Source organism: Cricetulus griseus, chromosome 4 (genome assembly GCF_003668045.3).
Source record: "Cricetulus griseus strain 17A/GY chromosome 4, alternate assembly CriGri-PICRH-1.0, whole genome shotgun sequence".
NCBI classification, from domain to species: Eukaryota; Metazoa; Chordata; class Mammalia; order Rodentia; family Cricetidae; genus Cricetulus; species Cricetulus griseus.
The window spans coordinates 179,450,270-179,475,811 of NC_048597.1; the positions used below are offsets into that span (position 1 = coordinate 179,450,270).

The 25,542-nt window shown below is 39.4% G+C and overlaps 1 protein-coding gene across 2 annotated transcripts in view; it reads left to right on the forward strand.

Moving 5' to 3' along the window:
* The first annotated feature begins 584 nt into the window (after positions 1–584).
* The window catches only part of Vps13c (vacuolar protein sorting 13 homolog C), a 164,516-nt gene continuing 139,558 nt past the window's right edge, over positions 585–25,542 (forward strand). For both annotated transcript variants that reach the window (XM_027411258.2, XM_035443791.1), the window contains exons 1-5: positions 585–742; positions 11,801–11,844; positions 13,564–13,606; positions 19,359–19,454; positions 21,216–21,317. In XM_027411258.2, coding sequence (XP_027267059.1) covers positions 643–742; positions 11,801–11,844; positions 13,564–13,606; positions 19,359–19,454; positions 21,216–21,317 — 385 coding nt within the window. In that variant the 5' untranslated portion in view covers positions 585–642. The remainder of the gene's footprint in view (positions 743–11,800; positions 11,845–13,563; positions 13,607–19,358; positions 19,455–21,215; positions 21,318–25,542) is intronic.

Genomic DNA, 25,542 nt, shown 5'->3' on the forward strand with positions numbered 1-25,542 from the left:
GTTTATTTAGAGACAGGGTCTTACTATGTAGCCTTGGCTTTCTCTCTGTGTGTTTGTGTGCATGCAAGGCATAATGGAGTGTGGAGGTCAGAACAACTTGAAGGTTTCTGTTCTCTCCTTTCATCATTGAGTCTCAGGATTTGAACATCAGGCTTGATAGCAAGCACCTTTACCCGCTGGGCCATCTCACAGTTTATTTCATTACTTAAAAAAAACAAAACAAAACAAAAAAAAAACAAACAAAAAAAACCTAACATAGTGCCTCATATAGCCTAGTTTGGCCTTGAACTGCATATATAGTCAAGGATGACCTTGAATTTTTAACCCTCCTACCTCTGTCTCCCCAGTGCTGGGATTAAGAGGTGTGTACTATTATGAGCAGATAATGAGATTCTAGGGACTCGAACGCACAGCTTCCTGCAGGAGCGCCACTCCGTTTTGCCCCAGGCCTCACTCACTCTCCCGTCGGCCCCCTGTGATCTCGAGGCGAGTGGAGGGGGTGGGGGAAAGACGCCTGCGCACTGGAGGCGCCGCGCACGCGCGGCTCGGGGCGGGCCACAGCTGTCAGTCTCGGCACCGGCCACCGCCCTCCAGTGCGCGCTGCGTTCCGGCTCCTCCCTCTCCCGCCTCCTCGTCCCCGCCATGGTGCTGGAGTCGGTGGTCGCAGACTTGCTGAACCGCTTCCTAGGGGACTACGTGGAGAACCTGAACAAGTCCCAGCTAAAGCTGGGGATCTGGGGCGGTAAGCGCGACACCGTGGCCGGCCGGCGTGGGAGCGGGGGCTGCGCATGGTGGAGCCTGGGGACCCCAGGGACCCCGCTGGGGATGCCCCTGTGGTCGACTTCTCCGCGCAGGGGCATCGCGCCGCTCAGTGGTCTTCTTTAACCCCTCAGAATAAAACAAGGGGGAAAAATGTAATTATTTACTTCAGCAGCGGACGTCAGAAAGCGGCTCATGCTCCCCACAGTGCCAGCATATTTCCCTTGCATCTCATGGTCCCAGAACCAGGCTTCCTTCTCAAATGGGTCCCCAGCCCTGAGGAGGTGGGATGGGCAGGGATGGCAGTGAGAAGAAAGGCGTGCCGTCCTCAAGGACTCTTAACTCAGGGATTCCTACCTTGGGTTACTTCCTCCTTAGGCAGAGGGCCCAGCAGGTTTTTGTTTTGAAATACATTCAAGCCACTGGCCAGGGGCATCATTAATTAAGGTTGTCTGCTTGGGTGCAAGTGCAGGAAAACCTGCCACGGTTTTTATCCCGGAGATTAGGGGTAGAAAAGTCTTGTGATCGCAGTCTACTTCTGCATTCTTCAATAAACTTGCATTTGAGAGTGTAGCTCAGAGGCAGTGCACCTGCCTCAAGCCTCCTCAGCACCGCACAATTTCCAGCACAGACTGGGTGTTTGGGGGATATAGGGAGTATTTTATTTATTTACCAGTTAACTATAAGGCTTGGGAATTTTGTCAGCTTTAGGAGAAAATGAAATTAAATAACAACTGGATGGAACTGCTTTTAATTGTCAGAGATTTAAGTATAGGCTTGCCCTGTCTGGTTGGCATTCCTCAATGGTGAAGTTAGCTGTTCGGTATTTGAAATGTGGTTACACGCTCCGAGTGTAATATACTGGGTTTTGAAGATGAGCATTACTCCTAATGGAGTACAAAAAAAGTATTTCAGTTATATTGGCTTCATGTTAAAATGGTATCTGAGTAGATTTGGTTAAATATATTATTAAAATTCAAGACTCTCCTCAGCTACAAAGTCAGCTTATGTTGAGATTGTAAGAAACATAATCATGAAGCTAACATGGATAGGCTGTTTGCATCTGCTCCCCTAGGCTTGCTTATCACTATTATTTACCATTAGTAATTACAAAGGATTTTTTCACATCGTATCTGTCACAAACCCTGGCTCCTAAAATTAATGATTACAGAGAGGCACCCTGTTTTTATTGGACAATGCTGTCATAGAGCTACAACTTGTCCCCTGAATTGTGGAGGAGCTTCTTTTAAAATAGGTTTCTACTCATTTTTTTTTTTGTGGTTCTTCCATAAATACATACTTTGGATACCCATTCCTGCTATACCGTGGAAAAGGAAAAGTTTTTGAAAGGAGTTAAGTGTCTAGAGCCTTCTGTAATAAAAGAGAGGTCAAGTGTTTCTTCAGAATTCTTGCAGTAATGTCATTTATTAAAGAATAACATTTGAAATTGGAAAAAAGTGCTTCAGATCAGTGTGAATGCTGATAGAGAAAGCTCATAGTTCTAGGCCTACCCATGCATCCGACAAGCCATTTACTATATGGACCTTTGTTTCTTCATTTCAACTTTCACAGAGAAAGCGTCTTTATGATCTGAGGAGTTTAAGTCACGCCTGACAGGATGATATTCCCATGTAACCACTGCTCAGGTTTTAGTGGTTGCATTGTCCTGTGTTTAGGTCTTTTAAAATCGAAATAAAATGCATGAGTGCAGTTGCAGATTGCTTCACTACCAAATCTATTAGAAATTGGACATGTTAGCATGTGGGGGACCTTCCAGTGTCAATATTCTGTGGTTCGGTCTGTAAACAGTTTTGACAGTGAATACAGTCTGGAGAGTTTGAACTTCTTCACAACTGAAATGAAGTAGTACAGTGCTGTGTCACACCTCTGGGGGAGACTTTCCTTTATCTTGTTTTATGCTGGGACTTATTTTGTGGTGCTGGAGATCAAACTCCAGGCTTTGATACTGCCCAGTGACACGCTGTGATGAGCTATACTCTCAGCTTCATTTTATTTTCTTCATTAGAATAAAATAGTCTGAAAGCCACAGAGGAAACCCTGTCTCAAAAAACCAAAAAAAAAATAAATAAATAAAATAGTCTGTCAGTAGTCTGCATTAACTGTGCCGTGTGCCTGAGCAGGTACCTGGGTTTCTCTCACTAGCTGTCCCAGGGACAGTCAGCCATTGAGTTTTGTTTGCTCACAGCTCCTCTGAGCCTGTGAAGTTTCACTAATGGTTTCTAGAAGTCATGTGCTTTGTAGTTGTTGCTCAACATGTTGTCTTTGAATCCTGATTCTCCTTAAAATAGAAATTAGAGCCGCGCGTTGGTGGCGCACACCTTTAGTCCCAGCACTCGGGAGGCAGAGGCAGGCAGATCTCTGTGAGTTCGAGACCTGGAACAAGAGCTAGTTCCAGGACAGCCTCCAAAACCAAAGCCACAGAGAAACCCTGTCTCCAAAAACAAAAACACAAAAACAAAAAAACAAAACAAAACAAAAAATAGAAATCAGATAAGTTGTCTGAGTTGACTAGCACTCTGACAGTACTTCTGGAGAAACTGATAGTAACCTTTCTTTGTGGAGGGAGTAAGCAAATAGGAATACTAATAAAATTGTGGATAAGATATCCATGGTGCTGACAAAGCTTTTCAAAAAAATTTGAAAATTTTATAGAGTCCTATTTGAAAACTGTATGTGTGTTAGCAGATAAAATTTATGTGTCAGTGATTTTTTTTTTTCTTCAAGTTTTGCATGTTCAAGACTTTAGAACAGGAGGGTTCTTCCTGTAGAAGTTTCACATATTTAGTTTTTTTGTTCTTTGGAGAATAAATTGGTAAATTTTAACTGGCATATTAGACTAGCCCAAAGCAGTATTCAGTGTCAGGATGTGGGGAGGAGTAGGGGGGGCTGTTTGGCAAGCTTAAAATGCTTTCGGTTCAGGAGGTTGCTGCAGACATGTATTAGGTAGATCCAAGGGATACTGCTGACAATGTCTAGCAGTGTGAGTGATGGACAGTCTGTAATGAAGGGTGGTCCAGCCCTGTGTAGTAGTTGAGGGACTGGTCTAAGTGAAAATGGAGATTGTCTTCTGCATATAACAAGACTTATTGGGTGGACAGATTTTAGTAAGGAGTAAAAGAGGATCTAGAGAAAGTACATTACCTTTAAGAAATTTCTAACAAGAGAAGCAGGTATCTTGAACAACTGACATGTATCATGTCTGTTAAAAAGCATTATCTTTGCTTGGATGTGCCCAGAGAGTTTAAGAATCAAAATATGGTGTTATTATAACTTGAAAAACATTGTGTTAGACCTTTGAGGCATTCACACAATGAAAGCCACAATAAAGAAAACTGTAGCATGAAAAAGAAGGGTCGAGTTATTAGAAAGTCTAGAATTAGGTTATATATTCTGGGTATTGCTTTTAAATTGAAGAAAAAGCAGGGCCATCTCAGTGGGTAAGTGTGCTTGCTGCCAAGCCTGACTACCAGAGTTCAATCCCTGGGGTGCACATGGTAGAAGGAGAGAACTAACTCCTACATGTTCTCTTCTGCCCTCCACAATGGCATCTGTCTCCTGATACATAAATGAATGTAATAATTTTTTAACTGAAGAAACAACACCAATATAATAATAATAATAATAATAATAATAATAATAATAATAATAATAAATGATACTTCAGAGGGACACAAAGGCTCTCAAACTTTGTGGCTGTCTTTTGGAATTTATTCTTCAAAGATAAATGACAGACAATTCTTAAATATTTTTAAAAGTGGTTTAGGCAAAATACCTTTTAAAACTGTAGAAACAGGCCTCAGTTATTCATTGGTTATAAGATCCAGGAGAATTCTCTAAGTCTCAGTTTCCTAATCTGTAAAGAGAACATATACAATACTCAGTGACTGTGATGGAAGTCTAAGGAAAGCCCTTTGTAACTGTTAGTGATGGGTGACAATGATGGGTGGGACAGCTTGCTGTTGCATTTTGGATAGCGATGGGTGGTAATGGTGGGTGGGACAGCCTGCTATTGCATTTTCTGAAGCATGTTTCCTCTAATGTAATACATCTGCTAATATCATACATGCATGTAAATATCTTTTTATTCCTGCCCCCCATTCTTAAAAAGCAAGGAAACTTTTTGCAATTGGATTTATACTTGATAGTGCTCACATTTTCTGTAGTAGTATGTAGGGCAGCCTTCAAAGGCTCAGACATGTGCCTGGTGGGCAGGTGCTGCCAGATGAGAATGCTTATCTAGGCTTTTGATCCCCACAAACTGGTATCAGCAGATAAATTACATTGCCCTTAGCTGTTTGAGAGGTATCCAGGATTTAATTGTTCTAAGAGTAACATGTTTCAAGAACAGTGTTTCGAAATGTCAGATCTTTTGCAATTTGAGTTAAGTCCTGTTGTTGCAATGTAGGATATGCCAATTTGATTTTTTTTTCAAAGCAATTTACTATGGAGAACCAGGAACAGCCTCCATTTCAAATTCTGTGGCTCTCACTTCCTTTAAACCAGTGTGGACTAACCCCTAGACATGGTGTGTAGGATGCCAGGGGTGACAGTGGTGTCCAGGAACAGGAACCAGGGTGTAGCACACACAGAGTTCACAACCCTGTAAGCCAGGCTCTGGGGTTTGGTTTCAGGTCCCATCCTTCACCATGGAGGCCCTTCCCTGTCAGCCCACAGTTATGGGTAGAGTTCTCTATTCCAAATACCGGGGACTCTAATTGTTGTAGATTCTAAATTTTGTTTTTCAGAATTTGGAATGTTTATAAGTGTGTAATTTGAGTTCTTGTGGATGACACCCAAGTAAGCATACAATTCAATTTTATTTCGTATACATATAGTGCATATAACAATTATTTTCAGCATGCTGCTTTTTGACAGTAGTGTACCATGTAAGATTGGGTGTGTAAGTTTTCTGTCTGTGGCAACAAGTCAGCCCCCAAAGGTTTTGGATTTTGGAGCGTTTTAGATTTTAGTTTTGTGATGCTAAGCTTGTCTTGCTGCCAGAAAGCAGCAGTGGAAGGAGAGTGAATGCTGGGAGCACACCAAGGATGAGGAAACTGGACAGGAAGTTGGTCTTCTACCAGGTGTAGGGTTTTGGCAGGTCACTGATGGGGAGGAAGCCATTTGTTTCTTCTCTGTGAACGAATGAGGTGAGCATGTCTTCTCTGGCTGTAATCACCTGTGAATTGAGCATGGCTGGAGCCCGAGCCGCCTTTAGGTACTAAGTGCTGCTGTACTGTCTGCAGCCAGTGTGATGCATGCTGGCCCAGTGCACAGCTCTGGCTTTCCTTCTTTCTTCCGTACTGACGGTGAAGAGCAAATCACAGAATTAGACAAGGTAAAGAAGCCACATCTACTATAGGATGGCTCAGCAGGTAGCTATAGGGAGAACGACAGAAAACATGGTGTTTGATTTATTTTTTCTTTCTTAAGCCTCATTATATAAAACACTGCAGTGTCTAAGTACTTCTAAACCCTTTGAAGGAATGTTTTTTTTTTTTGATGAATTTTGCTTTATTTTATGTAAGTGTTTTTTCTTCCTGCATGTGTGTGTACCATGTTCTTGCAGTGCCCATGAGGCCAGAAATGGGTGTCTGATTTTTCTGGAACTGGAGTAAGGGATGGTTGTGAGCCACCATGTGGGTACTGGGAACTGAACTTGGGTCCCCAGCAAGAGCAAAAAATGTTCTTAACCACTGAGATATCATGCCTGCAGCCCCAGAGGGAGTTTTTTTTTTTTTTTTTTTTTTTTTAAGTCCTTTCCTTAATCAACACTTGGTATAGTGGAGGCAACATTAGCTTATCTTATAGTATATAAAATGAACAACAAAAGTTCATTAGGGTAGGATATCAAAGCAGTGCTTGAAAAGCTAAGTTGAATACACCTTCCCATGTATTTAAATAGCATCATCATTAATTAAAAATCCACTCCTTTTCTAGAAATAGAGCTGGAAGTAGGTACTTTGAAACCATTTGCTAGGAAGCTGTGCCGAGTGCCTTGGGTTTCAGATGCTGTGTGGTGTTTGAAAGGAGAAAGTCTTGGTGACGTCGCAGCTTTCAGTTTTTCTTTTCTAAGACTTCTTGTTTCACTTGGAAACTGGAAAGGAAGAGTCAGTTACTTCCTCTCTCCTGCACAGTAATCCTCCAACGGAAACAATTTGGGTTGGTTCAATTAGAGTCAGATAGTTCGATTCATTTGGAGTGAATTGGTACAATATTTTCTTTGGTATCTGTGAAAACATGAGTCATTAAAATAAGTTGATCCACGCTTTTGCAGACTGCTTAGTGGTTGAGCTCATTTCCTTGGGAGATGAGCGTCAGTAAACATTTGATACAAGTGCTGTAGATACATCAAAGAAATCTCCAAGGTTCACATGGCACACTGTGAGGGTGTTTGTCACTGTTTTAGGCCCTGTGGCTGGATCAGGGCCTGCCTGGTGTTTTAATTTTTTGTCATTTTTTTTTTGGTTGTCATGTCATAGTTTGGATGAATCTTTATGTATTATATTAAGAACTGACCAGGGAGTCAGGAGACACGGGCTCTATTCTTAGCACAGCGGCACAGTTGTTTTATAACCTTGGAGAAACCACCCCATCTGCTGAAATGGCAGCTTCTTCATGTGCTAATGTGAACAGGGGTGGGAGTGAGATCTGCATGGTCCCGGAGTAGTTCTGGGATGGAGTTTAGGAAGCCTCTTAGAGAAAAGGTCATGGTCATCTGCAGTGCCATCTCACGAGTCCCCAAGGAACTGTCTCCTATGGTGTTCCTGATACCATCCCCTGACTCCACTCTTTTCACTTCCTTTTTGGTAAACAAGCAGATTTATCTGGTGGGATTGAACCCTCTACCTGTTCTACTCTGCTATCGAGAGCATGGTGTGCTGAAACATGCCATTGAGATTAAAAGACCGACTGGTGATTCTTCCATGTGTAGGTTGCCATGGTATCCGTAGGCCTCTCATTTAACCTCAAGAAACCTGTTTCTCTTTCTTGATATGTCCCACCTGCCTCCTGCTCAGGAGACTGTGAGGATCCAGCAATGTAACACATCTGAACGTAGATTTTGAAGTGTCAATTGATGGCCTTATTGTAGTTGTTTCTGTCCTGTAATGTTCATTCTAAGCCAATTAAGCCACTGTACCAGAGATGAGGGACACTGGTAAGGAGTTCATAATTGTGTTGGGGATTTATATAAACATAAGTGTTAAATGCCGTCAGGGGGATACAGCCTATGCCTCTGTGAAAACATGGGGGAGATGATTTCTGGTTGACAGTATTTAATACCAACACTATTTGAGAGAGTCTTATGTAGCCCAGGCCAGTCTCAAACTCCCTATGTAGCCAAGGATGCCCCTGCCTTTGTTCAGTATTGGAATTACAGGTGTGTGCCCCCACACCTGATCTGTGTTTGCTGCTTGAGATTGAACCAGAACTTCATGCATGCTAGGCAAGCACTCTGTTTATTAATTGAGCTACATCCTCAGCCCTTTTTGTTTCATAGTCATGTAGTCTAGCTCTCTTTGTAGCTCAGGCTAGCTTTGGTGTCCCGATCCTCTTGCCTCTATCTCTTGAGTGCTGGGAGAACAGCACGTGTCACCAGACCCGGTACAGCACTGCTTCCTATGTTTACTTTGTAGATGACTACGTGTATAAAAGTTATTCTTGGCTTAGAACTTAGGCAAGCCCATTCCATGTTGGAGAGTTCCATTTGATTAAAAAACCAAATTGAGGGTTTGCATGTGTGTGCCTGAAACCTGCAGAGACCAGGAGGCCAGAAGAGGGCATTGGATCCCACTGGGGCTGGAATTATAGGAGGCTATGAGCTGCCCAGTGTAGGTGTGGATACCAAACTTGGGTTGTCTGCAAGAGCGACAAGTGTTCTTAACCACTCTCCAGCCCTCTCTCCAGCCCCTCTATTTTTTTTTAAATTCGTTATATTTAATTAGTTTTTTTCTTCTAATTTAATAACTGTCTCTCTTTAAAAGGTGGTGTTGCTTGCTAATTCAATGGACTTGCTTTCATTTAGATTTTTAGTTCATTAACAAAGAATATTTTATACATTCTGATTCAGGTTTATCATGTTAAAATACCCTCAGTGTTGCCTCTGAAGCTTCCTGTGTAACTTTCAGCAGTGTGTGCTCATGTAAAAGGCCTGGAGCTTTTTAGTGAGCACAGAGTGGGGTCTCCTTCAAAACTGGACCCCTACACTTCACTCCTTACCCAGATACTTTAGTTCACTTCACAGAGCTCCTTAGCCTGGGCGCTTGAGGTTAAGTGCCACCTGCTGGCCTGCTTGGCCTTCGTGTTTTCCTTGCAGGCAGACTGCAGTGTGTCTGCCTCTCATGGATCAGCCGCCTGACTGTGTTTCTTTTCTTTATTTTTAAAACAAGACACAATTATTTAATCTTTCCTTTTTTTTCCCTAGAAACTTCCAGTGGCCTCTGGGTGTTCTTATCTCTGGTGATCTAACTAAACAGGAAGTTTCTTTTGTGTGTTTAAAATTAGTATTTCTGGAAGGAAAACATCTTTTTTCTTTTTAATTTTTTGCTGGTACTTAGTTTAGTATGAAATGGTTGATTTTTAGGTGGGATGTGTTTCACTCTTACAAATTATTTAAGTGGAAGTTTCTGCATTCCTGGGGCCTGGAATGGAATGATGCCCATGTACCTGTCAGAACAGTGTGCACTGTGTTGGCCAGTTGGCTGGTGCTTCACCTAGGAGGGCACTGGCTACTGGCTACTGGCTGAGGGATGAATGCACTTTCTCCCATTGCAGGATGCTGCTAATCTGCAAGCTGCTGGTTTTCCTCCCTCTCTTTGTACTGGACTAGTGGCTCCTCCTTTAGTGTAAATAGCTACAGAATGATACTGCTATGGCTACGGCTTGTATCGTTTATCCAGGAAGTATGAACAAACCTAGCTAGTTCTTTGTTAGTTTTATGTGTCTGAAAGTAAAGTAGATGTAAGGGACGGGAAGAATTCATATAAAAATGTTGAGGCAAATTTAACTTAGAATTTACCTTTGTTTTATTTTTTATTTCCTCGTTTCCCCTTATTTTACATCATGATTTTGCTTAAGAGTAATCTGGTAATTATAACAACTAGAAAATAATGAAAACAGTTAATAAGAAAGCCATCATTTGCCCCACCAATAGTGATCATCACTTACAGTATTCTGTAAGTGTGTTTTGTGTGTTTGTTTATCTTTTTGTTTTTACATCCCTACTGCAATTTCCTTTCTCCTCCACCTCCCTCCTTCCCCACCTTTCCTTCCCTCCTCCCCCATCCACTGCTCCTCTTCTGTTTCTCTTCAGAAAAGTGTGGGTGGGCCTCTATGGATACCAGCTAGCCATGTATATCAAGTTGCTATTCTGTCAGGTTTTTGTTTTGTTTTTAGACAGAGTTTCTTTGTGTAGCCTAGAACTAGCTCTGTAGGAAATGCTGGCCTTGAACTCACAGAGATCTGCCTGCCTGTGTCTTCCCCAGTACTGGGATTAAAGGCGTGTGCCACTGCTGCCCCACAATTCTGTCAGTTTTTTAAATGTATTTCTTTAAACCTTGTTTGCCATGCTGTTGGTGGTCACTGTAGTAGAAACAGCCCTCTTTTCTTAAAGATATGCATATACATATATATTTACATTTGTATGTTACATACATGTTACTGTCTTACCAACTGTGAAAATGTCATTTTCAGTGTAGATGATCTGAGCACGACTGGTGACATTTGACCCCCTCATTGAGAGTCTCTGGGTGGAACGGTCAGAACTCAATAGCAGATTCAGGATCTCTGGTGACCTAGAGCTTGTTAGATTACTCTGAATGGCTGAAAATAGGTGTTTTGTGTGCATCCCTTCTGTTGGCTCAAATGGGACCTCAGTGTAATTCCATGTAAGACATCAGGTAATATTGTTAAACACAATATTTACGTCTGTAATTTTAGAGAATATGCTCATTAAGAATGATTTCTCTGGGTTAGAGAGATAGCTCAGTGTTTAAGAGCACTGTGCCTGCTCTTGCAAAGGACCTGGGTTCAATTCCCAGCACCCACATGGCCTCTCATACCATCTGTAACTCCAGTTTCAGGGGATTTGGTATCCTCTTGTGGCCTCCATAGGCACTATCTGTGGTGCACAGGCAAGCATGAAGGCAAAACACCTATACACATTAAACAAGAAAATAGATTCCTCTAAGTGCTGAATACTCTTCTAGGATTACTCTGTGGTTTTTATGTTTGGTAGTGGTTCCTGTTCTATCCTTTCAGTTCTGGCTCCAAAATTAGTCATTACTGTGATGGCCCCTGTTTGATACTGAAGTTACTACCTTATTTTAGGCCTGTATGTATGAATTATTTTGGGAGAGGAGCTTACTCTGTAGTTTAGGGTGGCTTGGAATTCACTGTCTAGTCCACGCTGGCCTCAAACTGATAGTTGTCCTTCAGCCTTAGCCTCCCAAGTGCTGAAGTCACAGGCATATACCACCATTCCTGCCTGTCCCAGGTTTTAGTTTCTTTCCAGCTATACTGTAGAGACTGCCTGACAGTTGAACTCTTTCCCTTCTCTAAGTATAAAGCTATTGTATTTCCTGCCATTCCTGGGGATGGGGGCATCTTCCCTGCCTCTCTGCTTTTCTTGTAGCTTTCAACAATTGTTTTAGAAAAATTCATATATTCCATATACACAGGAAGATCTTATTATTCATAGAGGTGTCATTGTGATGTCACAGCTCATGTTTGTTTGGTTTCTGTTTGTTGGTGTTTTGCATACACATGTGCATATATAGTTTAAAAAAATTATACCACAGCCTGGGTGGTATGTAGCCTTTTAGTAAACACTATTCTGTAAACATTTTTCCATGTCCTTCATTGTTTTGTTCCATAAGGCAGGTATGTTCTGGCCTCTGCCTCCTGCTGGACCTTGAGTCTTCACATTCTTAGCTCTAGCTTTGCATCCTTGGCATTTGATAGATGTGACATGTTATACTAATGGCTGTATTAATGTTACATTTCTTGTCTTTTCCTTTTACAGGTAATGTGGCTTTAGATAATCTGCAGATAACAGAAAATGCTCTGGTAAGGGCTGTTATTTTTTAAATTATGCTTAATAACCCAGTTAATTTGGCAGGCCCTTAGAAATGTTTGGTTACCAGGTATCTGTACCAGGTACCAGATAAAGTGACCGAGTCACTCCAAGCAGGGTTCCTTATTTAACTATTTGCCATTGGAAATTACACATTAAAGATTTACGATTTTCCCTTCAATGTATAAATAGGTTTTTTTTTCTTTCAAAATGGAGTTTGTTCCACATGACCTAATTTGATTGTATAGCTTTGCTGTCTTCGTTTGTTTTACAGAAGTTATTTTTCTTCAAATTATCCTTATCCATTTTCTAGGCAAATTAGGACTTGGTGCTAACCAGTGATCTAGATGGAGGCAATGCAGTGACAGGCTAGCCAGGGAGTGAGTACTCAGGTAATAGTGAAGTGTGAGGTAGGACTGAAGCTTTAGCTTTAGTGAGGAATTTGCATCATTTGCTATTAATCGATCATTCTCCCACCCAGCGAGGTTACATTTAACTTCTTATGCAAAACTGGTGTTTTGCATGATGATGTCACATAAGAGTGTTTATTCATCACATTTTCAGATTTCCTACATGCGTGCTTGTATGCATGTGCACATACATGCTTCTTTTTCTTTTCTGAGATAGGGTCTCATGTAGATGATGTTAGCTACAAACAAATTCAATCCACAAAACCAAAAATAAATAAATAAATAAATAAATAAATAAATAAATCTGATTTGGTTAAATTGTGAAACGGGGCGTCTGTGTGCCAGGCAGGTGCTTTCACACTGTGCTGTGCCCCTAGCCTGAAGTTCCATGTACTTGGAAATGGGAACTTCATTCATTGTTAAAATCATTCCAAGAGAATAAAAATGAGCATGGGACAGCATTTATTAGGTGACTTATGTTGAGTATACCCTGGAGAACAGAGTCGCTGCTTATTCCAATTCTTTTGTCAAAGGTATTTGTGTCCAGTTTCTCTGAACCTAGAGTGTATGATCTTAGTTAATTGTACCCTACAGTATTGTAGTTCAGTGTTCAAATATTCACAGTATTCATATATGTCAAGTAGTAACTAGACTGGGTGGTGGTGGCACACACCTTTAATCCCAGTACTTGGGAGGCAAAGGCAGGTGGATCTCTGTGAATGTGAGGACAGCCTGGTCTACAAAGCTACACAGAGAAACCCTGACTCAAAAAGAAGGAATAACTAAGAGGAAGTCTGGACTGACTGGTTAAAGTTTAGTAATTCTGAAAATTTGTCATCTTTATGAATGAGAGTTACGTCTCTGCAGCCAGGAGTCCAGATGAGGCAAAAGTTATTATTGTTGGTTGGCATGTGTAACTTATCTAAGAGAAACAATAGTTTAGTAAATAGCATGTTAGAGCCTTCCTTTTCAGGGGTTTTGTTTACTTATTTGCTAAATGTATTATCTGAGAGAATTGTTCAGTGATTGTTTTTAGCTGACTTAAGTGCACTGACCCTGTTCTTTTCAACGTCTTGCATTCAGGTAAACAATGTCCATCTGTTTCATTCATTAAAATAACCCATTTATTCAATTACCTTCCTTATGAACTCCATTCTACTTATAATTTTGCTTCTCTGTGACTTCTTTATGTAATAATGAAGCATTCATTGTCATGGGTCACTCGACTGGATAGCATTGATGTACAGAAATGATTTGGGGGTTGCTAAAGAAGTCCTTTAATTTTTTTTCTTTCTTCTGAAGAGTGAATTGGATGTTCCTTTCAAAGTCAAGGCTGGCCAAATTGGTAAGTACTTCACTCTTTTTTGAGTTCCTTAGTCCTTATAGTTTTTATTTTACTTGTGCTGTTTAACCAGTAAGTCGTCTTTGCTTTACAAAAAGTGTGAGAAGTTTTTGGTTTAATTATTTTCAGAAATAATTAATTTCAGAGTTCTAAACCTAATGTACATATATAGTACCTATGTGCTTTTTTAAAAACAAAGGGATAGAAAAGAACTCTCTAAAATGGAAGGACATTTGAACTGTGGTGGTCACGACCTCCAGGCTTTGACTTTACTACATAAAACATCTCCGTTTTTCAAAGTCGATAACTCAGTTTCCTGAGCATTTTCTTTTTATATATGAAAGTGATACAGTTTAAGAACTCTGTTAAGTAGACTTTAAATGAAGCTCATTTCCCTCCTGTTTGTTCACTCATCTTCACTTGATGTATTATGCAGCAGTGTGGTTTGGAGGATATGCTTTGGTAAGTACGAAGTCTCCTTCTTTGTAGCTAAACTTTTATCCATCAGCCATAGCTCAGCATATGTGTCGGCTGAAGAAAATTTTCAATAGGAAATTTAATCTACAATGTTTTCCCAAATAGTTCATGGGACCTGATTCTTAATTTAAGGAAACAAAAATGTCTACCTATATCTATCAGTTAATCTGTCTATCATCTATCTATCTATCTGTCTGTCTGTCTATCTCTCTAGATGTGTTACTGTTAATTTAGAATTTGATGTAATGACTCATTCATCCACTCCTCCCCTACTGCTAGACTTTATTATTTCCCTTCTTCAATCACTATTCTGCTGAATTTTAGGGCTTTCTCCTTTACTTTTTTAGTATCCTTTCCCCCCTTTTATTGAAAATAGATTTTTTTCTCACATAGTATATCCTATTACCACTTTCCCTTCCTCTAATCCTCCCAGTTCTTTCCCACCTCCTCTCACATCTGGATTCAGTCTCTTTCTGTTTCTCATTAAAGAACAAATGGGTTTCTAAAGGGTAATAGTATGATATGCTATCATATAATAAAACAAAACTTAACACATTGGAATTAGAAAAAACAAACAAAAGGAAAAGAGCCCAAGAAAAGGCACAAGAATCAGATGGCCACTCATGTGCATGCCCAGGGATCCCATGAAAACACTAAGCTGGAATCTATAATACATATGTAGAGGACCTGGTACAGGTCCTCAGGCTTGCTTCCTCAGGCTCTGTGAGTTCATATGAGCTTTTATCAGGCTGAGTTCGAGGCTCTTGTTTTCTTGGGGTCTTCCATCCCCTCTGACTCTTATATTCTTTCTGGCCTCATCTTCCTCAGAGATCTTTGAGCCCTGAGGGGAGGGATTTGATGGAAACATCCCATTCATGTCTCTCACTCTCTGCATAATGTCTGGCTGTGAGTCTCTGTATTTGTTCCCATCTAGTGCAGGAGGAAGCTTTTCTGATGTTGGCTTAGCAAGGCACTGATCTATGAGTATAGCAGAATGTCATTAGGGGTCATTTTATTGCTACATTTATTATTAATTTTTAAAGCAGTAGTATTTGGTTTTCCCCTAGGTCCCTTGGCTATGTAGTCTCAGGTTCTTGTTCCTGCAAGCAGGATTGGGTGTGGCTTCTATCTTGTAGAGTGGACTTTAAGTCAAATAAGACGATGATCTGTTACTCCCACAAGCTTTGTGCTGCCACGCCCTAGCATATCTTGCAGACAGAACAGCATAGGTGGGTTTGTATGTATTTATGTTTCTTCTTTGGTAGTGTTCAGAGTATCTGCCTGTACCAAAGATGCTAGAATGTAAGGCAAAGGCTCTTTGTAGGGACCAACTCAACTCCTTCATAGTCAGTGAGTTGTGTAGGTATTGTCTTTAGCATGTGGTCTTGCCATCAGTTTGTGGAGAGCAACCTGTAGTGTTGGCAATAGACTGCGTGGTTTAGAGATTCCCATAAGGCCCCTTTGACCAACAACTCAAACTTTCAGTACCCACTCTTGGTATTTGGAGCTTCATTTGGTGACAAGAGATGGCTCTGCCTCCCCCATTATCTGACTATTTCATTTAGATAGCCTTCATATATGTATAAATTTTAGAAAGCTTCTACTGTACTAGGGTTTTTACAATACCCATCCAATAACCCTTAATTTTTTCTTTCTCTTCCCATATTTCCCTCCTCATCTCCCTTTCCTGTCCTCTCCCTACTTGATCCTTCCATTCTAGTCTTCTCCATTCATTCATAACTATCTATTCTATTTCCCTTCCCTAATGGGATCTATCTCTCCTCCCAGTCCCATACTCTATACCTAACCTCTGTGGCTCTGGAGATTGTAGCTCGGTTATCAATGACTTAATAGCTAATATCCTCATAACTGAATACATACCATATTTGTTTTTTTTGGGTCTGGGATTCCTCAGGATAATTTTTTTTCTAGTTCCCTCCAATTACCTGGGAATCTCATGATTTCATTTTTTAAAAAATGGCTGAGTAATACTTCATTGTAAATGTACCACATTTTCTTTATCCATTCTTCTGTTTAGGGATATCTAGGTTGTTTCTAATTTCTGACTATTATGAATAGAGCACCAATGAACCTGGTTGAGCAAGTGTCCTTGTGGTAGAGTGAGTTATCCTTTGGGTATATGCCCAAGAGTGGTATAGATGAATCTTGACGTAGATTGACTCCCATCTTCCTGAGGAATCACCACACTGATTTCCATAGTGACTGCAAGTTTGCACTCCCATCGGCAATGGAGGAGTGATCCCCTTAATTCCACATCTTTGCCAGCATGAGTTGCCACTTGTTTTATTGACCTTAGTTATTCTGATGGTGAAAAAAAAACGAAAGCTCAAAGTAGTTTTGATTTGCATTTCTCTGATGACTAAGGTGGTTGAACATTTCTTTAAGCGTTTCTCAACTATTTGAGTTTTCTCTTTTGAGAATTCTCTGTTTAGATCTGTACCCCATTTTAAATTGGGCTATTTTTTTTCTTGATATGTACTTTTTTGAGTTCCTTATATATTTGAGTTTGAAATACAGAGCAAGTTCAAGGCCAACCAGGGCAGCTTAGACTCTGCCTCTAAAAAAGAAAACCATGTGGTTTGGAGACAGCTTAGTGGTATAGCAGTTGTCTGGCATGTGTGGGGCTCCTAGGTTCAGTCTTCAATACCACATACACTCAGAATGAGACTGTTTTGTAACTAGCTGAATTATTTCAGGACCTTTTTGGGGGGTGACTTGATAAGTTAGGGTAAATGGAGAGAAGGGTAAGGAACAGGCAGTCCTTTTCTGTTATGGTAAAGGGCTAGTGCCTGTGTTTTTGATCTTATACTCGCTAAGAAGGCAATTGCCTTGTTAGGAGGTCATGAAGTTACATGTAAGTATTGCCCATTGTAAATATAGGTGGTACTCAGTATAAAACCATAAGTGATCCAGAAGTGTACTGATGTGATTTATAGACTCCTCTGACCTGGAAGCCATAAAAAAAAAAAAAAAAAAAAACAAAAAAAAAAAAACAAAACAAAAAAAAAACAAAAAAAACAAAAAAAACAGCTTTTCAAGCTGAAGAGAAATAAAATAAAAATATTTTTATTATTTTAAATTATATGGATGTAGCTCTCTCTCTCTCTCTCTTTCTTGTGTGTGTGTGTGTATGTATGTATGTATGTATGTATGTATGTATGTATGATGTATGTTTGTATATGCATGTGCACAAGTGCAAGTGCCCACAGAGGCCACGGATGCCCTTGGAGTTGGAGTTAAAGGTATTTGTCAGCCATTTGATGTGGGTGCTGGGAACTGAGCTTGGATCTTCTGAAAGATCAGTATGTGTGCTTAGCTTAACCACTGAGCCATCTCTGGCCCCTGAGAAATGAAACTTTTTGTTGTTTTTTTGAGACAGGGTTTCTCTGTGTAACAGCCCTGACTGCCCTGGAACTCACTTTGTAAATAAGGCTGGCCTTGAGCTCACTGAGATTTGCCTGCCTCTGTCTCCCAAGTGCTGGGATTAAAGGCATGTGCTACCACACCTGGCAAGAAATGAAATTTTTAATACAGAAATAATTTGATATTTATCCCTAGACTACATTTCCACACAAAACTGACTTGGTTATGTAGCTATTCAGTTGACCAGAATATTCTCCCTTGTAGAACATTGTTATTATTATTACTAATTTTATTTCCTTTCCATTCGTTGCATTGTTTTTCAATTGGTTTGAATGTTAAGCAATTTTCTTTAAGCATTGCCAGTGATTCTGGTTGTATGACTTCACATCCACAAATGAGTAAATCAGATTCTTTTCTAACAAGTCTTGCTAGCAGCACTCAATTAATGTTACTATTTGTTAAAATTATGGTGAAGGGCACTAGGGAGATGGTTCTGCAGTTAAGAGCACTGGCTGCTCTTGTAGAGGACCTGGGTCCAATCCTCAGCACCCCCATGGCAGCTCACATCTCTTAACCCAGTTACAGGGGATCCAACACCTTCTTCTGGCCTCCATAGGCTCCAGGCATGCATGTGGCACACATACATGCATACAACCAAACACATAAAATAAATAAATTAAAAATTATAATGAAGAAAAATATTTGGTATTTTATTTTTGGAGCATGGAATACTTCAGGGGTAGCAAAGGATAGAATCCTAGTCATGACATCTGACTGGGGCATTAGCTGTCTGAGGCCTTGGAAAGAGGAGTTCTAGAGATTTGGAAAAAGATAAAGAGACATGAAAAGATGCCCCAAATGGTTTTACCTGTTTCAGAATTCAGATCTCCTCTCTCTTTTGCTATTCACAGCCTTCTCCTCATACAACAGCAAATGAGTTCCTGCTATTAGGGCCATAGTTCTTCTGTGAAGAGTGGTAGTTTTTATGGACTCATTTCTGAATATCATTAGGCTGACTTTGAACTTGCTGTGTGGTCAGTCTGGCTTTGAACTTCTGATCCTCCTGCTTCTATCTCGCACTGGGATCACAGGTGTGCACCATCACGCTCAGCTTAATACCATTAATTTTCTAAGAGAGAAATTGTGGCCAGGCCTTGATGGTGCATGCCTTTAATCCCAGCACTCAGGAGGCAGAGGCAGGTGGATTTCTGTGAGTTTGAGACCAGCCTAGTCTACAAGAGCTAGTTCCAGGACAGCCTCCAAAACCACAGAGAAACCCTGCCTCGACCCCCCCTCCCCCCCAAAAAAAGAATACTGAATGACTGTGAAACAGCATGCCTTGCCTTCAGATCCGGCTTCTTCCATTCATAGCTGTTTGACCTGCTGCCCACGTTCATACAGGGGAGAAGGGACTTCTCTGCTGCATTGGCTCCTGTTTGCACAGACACTATTTACAATGGCTGTGTTGATGGCTGCAGGTAGTATTTTCAGTGGCTGTGTTGATGGCCACAGACAGGACTTAAGGTGGCTGTGTTGATTTAGTTGTTGGTGAGGCTGGAAGAGTGTGTGCAGTCTTCAGAAGTGTCCAGTGCAGAGCTCTGACTCCAGCATCCTCACTGATGATCTTGCTGGACATAAATGATTAATTTCTCCTGAGACTGAGCTGTATTTTCCTTTTCCAAATTGCTGTGATTTCTCTTTGATTTATCAAATGAGGTAATTGTCATAAAGTTTGGAAAGTATAAAATACACATTTTAAATGGAATCCCTTTCTTTCTCCCTGAGTGACCAACATACTAAATGTCAGAGACTTTTTATGGGAAATGAGAAATTTGTTTTTGTATCTTCTTTAGCAGTGAAATAATGATTTAAGACGGAAATTATGTTTCTTTAGATAAATTAACTTTGAAGATTCCATGGAAAAACCTTTATGGAGAAGCAGTCGTTGCCACCCTAGAAGGATTATACCTGCTTGTGGTCCCTGGAGCAAGTATGTTGTTTTACTTTGTAATCATTCAGTGACATTGCAATGAAGTGAAATTGTTCCCCTGTGAAGTATTCTGTTATAATGAGGAAGCTAGAACATATGTAAGAAACTGATTGTATGTATACAGTATAGTGAATAAGCATACAGTTATGTATGTACACACAAGTATTGCCACATTTCTATAACAAATGCTTTCCTGTTGTTTCTGAAGATAGTAAATTCAGTCTATTTTAACTTTATTCCCCATGATACTTATTTTGCATCTGAAGCTTTTTTTTAAGTTGTGATGCACTTGAAGAATTGAAGTAAGAAATTTAAAATGTACTGACATCTTAATTTACATATTTCAAGATGGGAAACTTTCCCCATATTTTGTTGCTTTTGATTTTAACAAGTGTTCTTTCAAACATGTGTCACAGGTTGTTTCTTCCTCAAGAATCACAATATTTTAATAAAAATTAATATTTTGAAATACTGAAGCTTAATATCTTATTGGTGTTTCCAACTAAAATGGATGATATGAGAAAAATTTGAATGCTTTGGGAAAATTTACTCAGTTTCCCAACTATAATATATAGTATTTATTTTTGTATCTTGCTTGCTTCATTGTCTACAGTACTAAAGTTCTTATTAAATACAAAGCATTGGTTTGACTTTTCCATGCTTTTTTTTGTGTCTCATGGTTTTCAAGGTGAGACTGAAATTTTTGAAAAGTAGTGAATATTAACTGTTTTTTGTTATTATGCAATACTGTGATTATTTCCCTTTTTGTTTCTTAAAAAATTTCTCTTTTGATCCATCATATAGATAATGAATGCCTCTCATCATGGCAGCTTCATAGATGTGCAACTATATTTCATCCAAAAATCTTCTTATAGATTTTTTTAACTTCTGTATTTTCTTAGAATAGTATTATCAGATATAAGATTACAGATAAAATGATGTGTTAAGGTTATTAATTATTCACAAAATACTTTGTGAAAACATTTTTGTCAATCTACATCGACAGCAGATGATAGATGTCATTATTTATTTATTTTTTTGAGGCACGGTTTCTCTGTGTAATCCTGGCTATCCTGGAGCTCACTTTGTAGACCAGGCTTGCCTTGAACTGAGAGATCCTCTTGTCTCTGCCTCTGGAGTTCTGGGATTAAAGGCATACACCATCACACTCAACATTTCTTTATTTGTATCTGTATGTAGCTGTGTGAGTTTATGCTCACCACATGTGTGCAGGTGTCCCTGGAGGCTGGAAGAGTGTGTCAGATCTTCTGGAACTAGAGTTGTGAGCTGCCTGATATGGGTGCTGGGAACCGAACTTGGGTCCCCTGCAATAGCAATAAATGCTCTGAACCACTGTGTCATATCTCCAGCACTCTTACTTGTTTTTATAGATACTAACATTTTTACCATGCAGGCAGTAGCAGCGAGTATTTTCTGACTTCTGCTTTTCTCTTTTAGTTATCTATCCAGCCTTTTCAGTCACTTCTGTTTTTAGCTACCTTCCTGCTTCTAATTTCTTTCAGGCTTGCCTGGATGCCTTTGTGATGCTTTATAAATAGGAATCATTTATGTGTAAATGATCTTTATTTAATAATTTAATGTAATTTTTATGTAAAAATGTAAATTTTTATAAGGTTAATCTTGGCAGAAGTGTTTCTGACTTACAAAAATAATGTTAACCTATGAGTATAATGAGGTTAAAGTTTTCAATTTGTTTGCTGATTTCACTTCTTTTTGTGAGAATTAACTGTATGTTTTTAGGTATTAAGTATGATGCTGAGAAAGAAGAAAAATCCTTGCAGGATATTAAACAGAGAGAGCTTTCCAGAATTGAAGAAGCCCTTAAAAAAGCAGCAGAGAAAGGTATAATAAGTTTAAATACCTAGACATACCTATATTTTAGAGATATATTTACTATCATTTCATACCTCCTTCTTTCTTTCTTTCTTTCTTTCTTTCTTTCTTTCTTTCTTTCTTTCTTTCTTTCTTTCTTTATTTTTGTTTTTTTTTGTTAGTTTGTTTTGGTCAAGACAGTGTTTCTCTATGCAGCTCTGCTGTCCTGGAACTTGCTCTGTAGACCAGGCTGGCCTTGAACTCACAGAGATCCGCCTGTCTCTGTCTGCCAAGTGCTGGGATTAAAGGTGTGCACCATCACCATTCGGCTTTCAAAGGCTTTCTTAAGCCCAGTTCCAAAGAATGAACCTTCTTTCCAAATCTTAAAATACTGCTTATAGATACTTCATTGAGCAACATTGAGGACTGCTTGCTTTTGTCTGGTGACTGCTTTATTCTGTGTTCCTGAAGACAGCTGTGCTTTGAATAACATTGAGATGTGTGTATTTTATATGTTGCATTCATTTTAACCTATGTTTTTTTATAAGATGCCAAGGGTAAGCTCTCACAGTACAGATGCAGCAAGGTGTTGCTGCTGTGGTCCTATTACCCCATCCCTTCACGAAATAAATGATTTCCAAAACAAATCTCTTCAGATCTGAACATTTTAACACCCTCAAAAATTCCTCTTTTTATCTAAGATAAATTTGGCAATTACGTCACATTTTGATTTTGACTTTGATTTCTAGAGCCAGGACAGAATGAAATGAAAAGCATTGTTAGTCTCTAGTGTGATGATTCCAGCTTGTTTTTTATCTCTTTAAAATCAAGTCATATCCTTGTTACTGACTGAGGTGTAAGTTAGCATTTCACTTCATTTTCCCGTCATTTGGTGGTGTGTATACGGGTTTCAGTGTTGACCGCTGATAGTCTCTGGTAACATATGGCAAATATTTTTGAGTTTTTATTGTTTTGCTCTATGTACAAAATTTCTTTCTTTTTTTCCAAACAAAACAGAATAAGATAAGGCTCATATTGACTTAAAAATATTACCTGAATTTACAGTTACACATAAGGGAGGACTCTTTCTGTGGCCCTGGTAGCATGAATCAGTGGGAACTCTATTTTAAAATGATTTCTTGAGCTGAGTGTGCTTGCTTAGCTGTAACTATTCTGGAGAGTGATGTGGGAGACCCCATGGCCCAGTAGTGTGGGCAACAGTGGAGACCTTCCTCAGACAGTCGCAACAGCAGTATCTGCTGCTGAAGGTTCCTGGTCACTGACCCTAAACCCCTGTTTTTCTGAATTATGTTTTTCTTATGCAGAAATGTTGATTCTCTACTAGATGTTACTAAAGTCAGTCATAATACAGAGGCTACCATAATGGAAGAAAATGATTGAAAACCTAAATAGTTTTTCCCTTTTCCCTTTCACATTTTAGAATGTTATCTTTCCATTGAAACTTAAATATCTGCATCTTTAGGAAAAGCTTTCTTTATTTGTGTTCCTTCTTTGTGCAAAATAAAGCATGTGAGGTTTTCTGAGGGCAGTCCAGTAGGCTTTTTAAAAATCATTTTTGATTCATTAGTGTATGCAATAATAGTTCAATAAAAATGAGAAGTGGTACTTGCAGAGTGCTAGGATTTCATTTCTTTCTATAGAATTTTCAGAGTAAGTATATTTTCTTAATTCACATCTGTGGGTGCATGCCCCCCCACATGCACATGTGCACATATAACCCCCCCACATATATCCATCTATGCATAATGGCATATTTAGGTATACTGATACATAATTACACATTTATAATCACACATATAATTAATATGTTGGATTTGTGAAATCTCCAATTCTGTTTTTGGAAGGACTATTGTAATTGCTTAAAAAGTAATTTAGTATTTCCAGAAAGTATCTGTCAGAAAGGTGTGAAATGATCTGTTTTCATCGTGGACGGTTTAATTGGGATACATTTTGTCCTTTGTGCTTACAAGATTTTGGCTGCTAGGTATTTAGTGTGTAGCTCTGAGCTGACATGTTTGGGCCTGTTGGAGACTCATGGTTTCTCTATAGAGGGTGAACATATGTGGAGCTGGTCTTGTATGAGTAAGTCTGTTAAGTCTTGACAATATGTAATACAAGCATGACAGCCTCTTGGGTGATAAATTTTAGGATTTGTTGAAATATGTTTAGAGTTCAGAAAGTGGGGCCTGGAAAGATGGCTCGGGGGTAAAGGCACTTGCCACCAACCCTGACAACCTGAGTTTGATTCCATAGACCCACATGGTGGAAGGAGAGAACTGACTCCTGCAAGTTGTTCACACATAAATACATGTAATAAAAATATAATATTAAAAACATAAAATTCAGAAAGTGAAATTCAGTTTTTAAATTCATGTTTTCATATTACTGGTTCTGAGTATAAAATAGTTGAATTTAGTAATTGAGAAATATGCTGAGAGATTGGTTTCCTGTAACTGAAGAAATCCATTTAATCATTTTGACTATGTTGTAAATATTACTTCCTAGTTTCCATGGATATCATCTTCTTATGATGCTTTTCATGTGAATGATAAACAAAGCCTTTAAATGCTTCACATTTTACAATATTAATTAATAGTTATTACTTAGTTATCACGTTTGACTCAGACTTAACTTCCTAGTCTTTGTCCACTTTAAACACCATGGCACCATTGCCTGTGTAGTAACTCGGGGAGATAAGGAGAGCGGATGCTCTGGGCTTTGTGGGCAGATAATAAGAGCGAAGATATAATCCTCATGTTGACACACTCTAAAACATGTAACTTCTTAAAATACTGCTACCATTGTTTGGAACAAAAACTGAGTTTTTTTTTTTATTTCACTTTTAGAGCATTTGCTTAGATGTAAAAATAACTCTTTTTCTTCTTTCGTTTCTTTGGAGTGGCTTTCTGTACTTGGGAAGGCAATCATACACGGATTCCCATATGTTAACGTCCATATTTGAAATGCTAATTTTAACGTCCATATTTGAAATGCTAATTTTCAAGGTCCTGTATACATACACTTAAAAATCAAATGGTTCCACATGACACTTAGGATGACAGGTGGCAGCCCCTGTGCACTCTTTGCTGTCCTTCACACTGTCTTCTTAAAGATCAGTTTATGTTTTAGGATATCAGCACTGTCATTATTTTTGGTTCACTGATGTGTGTCATTACCTTAGACTTCTTGTTATGGTCATCAAGGAGTTTGCATCTTGTTGTTTCTTTTCACCCTCCCTGTCTTCTGTTGACATGAGCCAAAGAGCGATGCCCTCTGCATCTTCTCAAAATCTGGATAGGTCATGACTTCTGGCCAGTTACTCACTGTGATAAGGTAAATGTGCCGTATAAAGATCTAGTGATAGACTGTGATTATACTTCCTTCCAGAAGCCTTGTTTTTCTGGCTCCTAAATACTTCCTTTCATTCCTTGTTTAACACACTAAGTTTTCCACATATGAATTGGTGGTTTTTCAGGCCTTTTCCAGCTGCTTTAATCCTTGTTTTGGTCCTCATAATGTATGCCTTGTCATTACCTTTTTTTCTTGGAGTTTTCTTTTTGAATTGTTTCTTCTCTCTCTCTCTCTCTCTCTCTCTCTCTCTCTCTCTCTCTCTCTCTCTGTGTGTGTGTGTGTGTGTGTGTGTGTGTTGGATAAACGAACAGGCATTTATCGAGTATTTATTATTTACCAGACACCCATCAAAGTGCTTTCTATGAACTAACTGACTTAACAGTTACCCAGTGCAAAAGTGAACTTTAACCTTTAGCCAGTGGAGGAGTTGGGAGTTCATAAGTTTTTTACCTTTAAGTCTGGTCTGTGCTTCATTTGGGAGGAAATGGGAGAGGGTGCTGTCTAGCCACAGTTGACTTGAGTGGCTAAAGGGTGCAGGAAGGAACACGTCATACACTAAAGTAAGATGAGATTTTTCTCATCTGATTTTAAAACTAATGGTACATATCATAGGGACTTAATGAAAATGGGCAAAATGACAGGCATGAAGAGAATCCAGATAGCAGATTTGTGTTGTGTTTGAAACTGAAAATTACAGTGAGATCTGAGCCGTCACTGCTGTTTACCTGCCTCTACCTATTTGATTGTTATGACTTTCATGATGAATAGTTTTTGTTTTAATATGAAAATAAGGTTTGTATGTCAAGAGAATGGACCTGATGTCACTGGGAATGTTTCCTTAGGAGTGGGTGCTTTTACTGTCACTGACTCTTTACTTGTCCTG